General features: G+C 53.5%; 1 protein-coding gene across 1 annotated transcript in view; it reads left to right on the forward strand.

The window, feature by feature from the left end:
* Positions 1-2,276, forward strand: part of BHLHE40 (basic helix-loop-helix family member e40) — a 2,640-nt gene extending 364 nt beyond the window's left edge. Inside the window, exon 3 of the mRNA XM_031061624.1 lies at positions 1,015-2,276. Coding sequence (XP_030917484.1) covers positions 1,015-1,875 — 861 coding nt within the window. The 3' untranslated portion in view covers positions 1,876-2,276. The remainder of the gene's footprint in view (positions 1-1,014) is intronic.
* Positions 2,277-2,333: the final 57 nt, after the last annotated feature.

A 2,333-nucleotide genomic window follows, 5' to 3' on the forward strand; every position in this document is an offset into this window, starting at 1 on the left:
TGTGTGTGTGTGTGTGTGTGTGTGTGTGTGATGGGATTTCCATGGGGAGCCTGTGAAATGCGGTTGTGACACCTTGTTCCCGAGAAGGGAGGAGGCAGGAATCCTGGCCTTTCATGCTGTCATTTTCTCAGGCTTTGCTTGTGAGCTTTCACAAAAAAAGATGCATTGCTCAAAATGGTCAGTGCAGAGTGCCCTGGGAGTTGTTGAAATTACACTGAGTTGAAATTAAACTGGGTTTGAAGTAGTTTTAGTTACAGCCCAGGTTTGCTGTGAGGTTCTCTCCAAAGCCATTTGGTTCTCCCCATTTGTGTTTGTGAGCTTTAGATAAGCCAGTCTGGTTTATTTGGCTGTTTTCTCTGGAACTAGATATAAATCTGCTTTTTTATAGACACCTTTTTAAGTTGCTTTATGACCGAGCTGGCCTGTGCTCTGCAGGCAGAGGGGACCTGGTGCTTCAGCTTATCAGCCTCAGATGCACTTCCTCCTGCTGATTTCACATGTGGCTCTCACGTGAATCCGATACAGCAAACCCGAATTTTTCGGAGGCACGGTCCGTGCCCCGGCGGCCACAGGGAGTGCAGTGGAGCTGCGGGAGCAGCCGAGTCCCCTGGGGCCGGCGGAGCTGCCGGCAGGGCCGGGAGCTCCCTGCCCCGAGGTGCAGGGTGAGGTGCACCCTGCCTTCCCCAGGGGTTTCCTGGAGAAGCCACAGCTTGACTCACTCCCCTCTCCGCACTCCAGTACCTGTCAAAAGTGGATTTTACAGTAAATAACAAAAAAGAGCAGGCAGCACTTTTACTTATTATGTAAAAGTGGACAGGTGGATGTTCTAATGGAATTGCCCATTTCTGCAGAAATCTGGGGATTTCTGTTCATAAAGTCCAGCTTGGCCATCGCGTTCCCCTCTGGCTGTGCTGTAACCCAAGTCCACCATCGCCTCCAGCCCACCTCGGAGCTGGGAAGGGAACTATTTAGCATGTTGTTAATTTTTAATTTCTTTCTGTTAATGTTTCCTTAGGTGACCTGTCATCAAGAAACCTCGATTCCAGCCAGGAAATGTTTCGATCCGGTTTCCAGATGTGTGCCAAGGAAATGCTGCAATACCTGGCAAAGCACGAGAACGGCAAGGAGCTGAAGTCGTCGCAGCTGGTCAGCCACCTGCACCGGATGGCCAGCGAGGTGCTGCAGGGCGGGGCGGCCCGCAAGGCCGGGGACATCCCTCCCAAAATGCTGGACCTGAAGGAGAAGGCGGCGCCGCTGGGCGCGGCGGGCGAGGGCCACGGGAAGAACTGCGTGCCCGTGATCCAGCGGACATTCGCTCACTCCAGCGGGGAGCAGAGTGGCAGCGACACGGACACGGACAGCGGGTACGGGGGAGAGCTGGACAAAAGCGACTCCAAATCGGAACAGCCCTATTTCAAAAAGGATACCGACCTCAAGTACTCTGTCCAGGAGAGAATAAGCTCTATTAAGCAAGAGACTGAGGACCCGCCGGCCAAGAGGAGCAGGCTGGAGTCGCCGCAGGATGAGGGCCCTTTTGGCAGTGACATGATGGGCTCTGCCAGCAGCTTCCTGGGCCCCCACGCTCACCAGCCTCCCCTGCGCCTGCCTTTCTACCTGATCCCACCGTCCGCCACCGCCTACCTGCCCATGCTGGAGAAGTGCTGGTACCCGGCCTCGGTTCCCGTGCTGTACCCCAGCCTGCCGGCCTCTGCCGCAGCTCTGACGGGCTTCATGAACCCCGACAAAATCTCCCCCCCTCTGCTGATGCCCCAGAGACTCCCTTCTCCTCTGCCAGCCCATTCCCCCATCGACTCCTCGGCCCTGCTTCAAGCTTTGAAGCAGATTCCTCCTTTGAACTTGGAAACCAAAGACTGAGCGCAGTGTGACTGGTTTTTCTCTTTTTTCCTTTTTTTGTTTTTTTTTTTTTAGTTTGAGAGACTGTTTCACTTTTATATATTGGCTGGACTGAGGTGTGGGGACAAGGTTCACTGTGCGTAGGAAGCTAAATCCCCTTTTCTCTGACTTGTCAGGTAGCTTGGAGAAGGATGAAGGATGCGCCCAGGTTAGCAATTGACAACTACTTCCAAAAGATTAAAGAAGGATTTTGTGCTTGGCCCCTTCCCTTCTTCCCTCTCCACATCTACAGAGCAACAGTTGACTCGGTCAGCTGCGAACCTATTGCAAAGCTGTGAAGAAATATTCCATTGGGCAGACCTGGTTTGAGGGTCTGTGAATATAAAATACATTAATATAAACCACGGTACTTCCCTGAGCGGCTCTGGAGGCAACGGCCCCGCTGGCTCACCTGAGCTGGGGCCTGGAGGGTGAACCAG

This window comes from Geospiza fortis, unplaced genomic scaffold (assembly GCF_000277835.1).
Source record: "Geospiza fortis unplaced genomic scaffold, GeoFor_1.0 scaffold128, whole genome shotgun sequence".
NCBI classification, from domain to species: Eukaryota; Metazoa; Chordata; class Aves; order Passeriformes; family Thraupidae; genus Geospiza; species Geospiza fortis.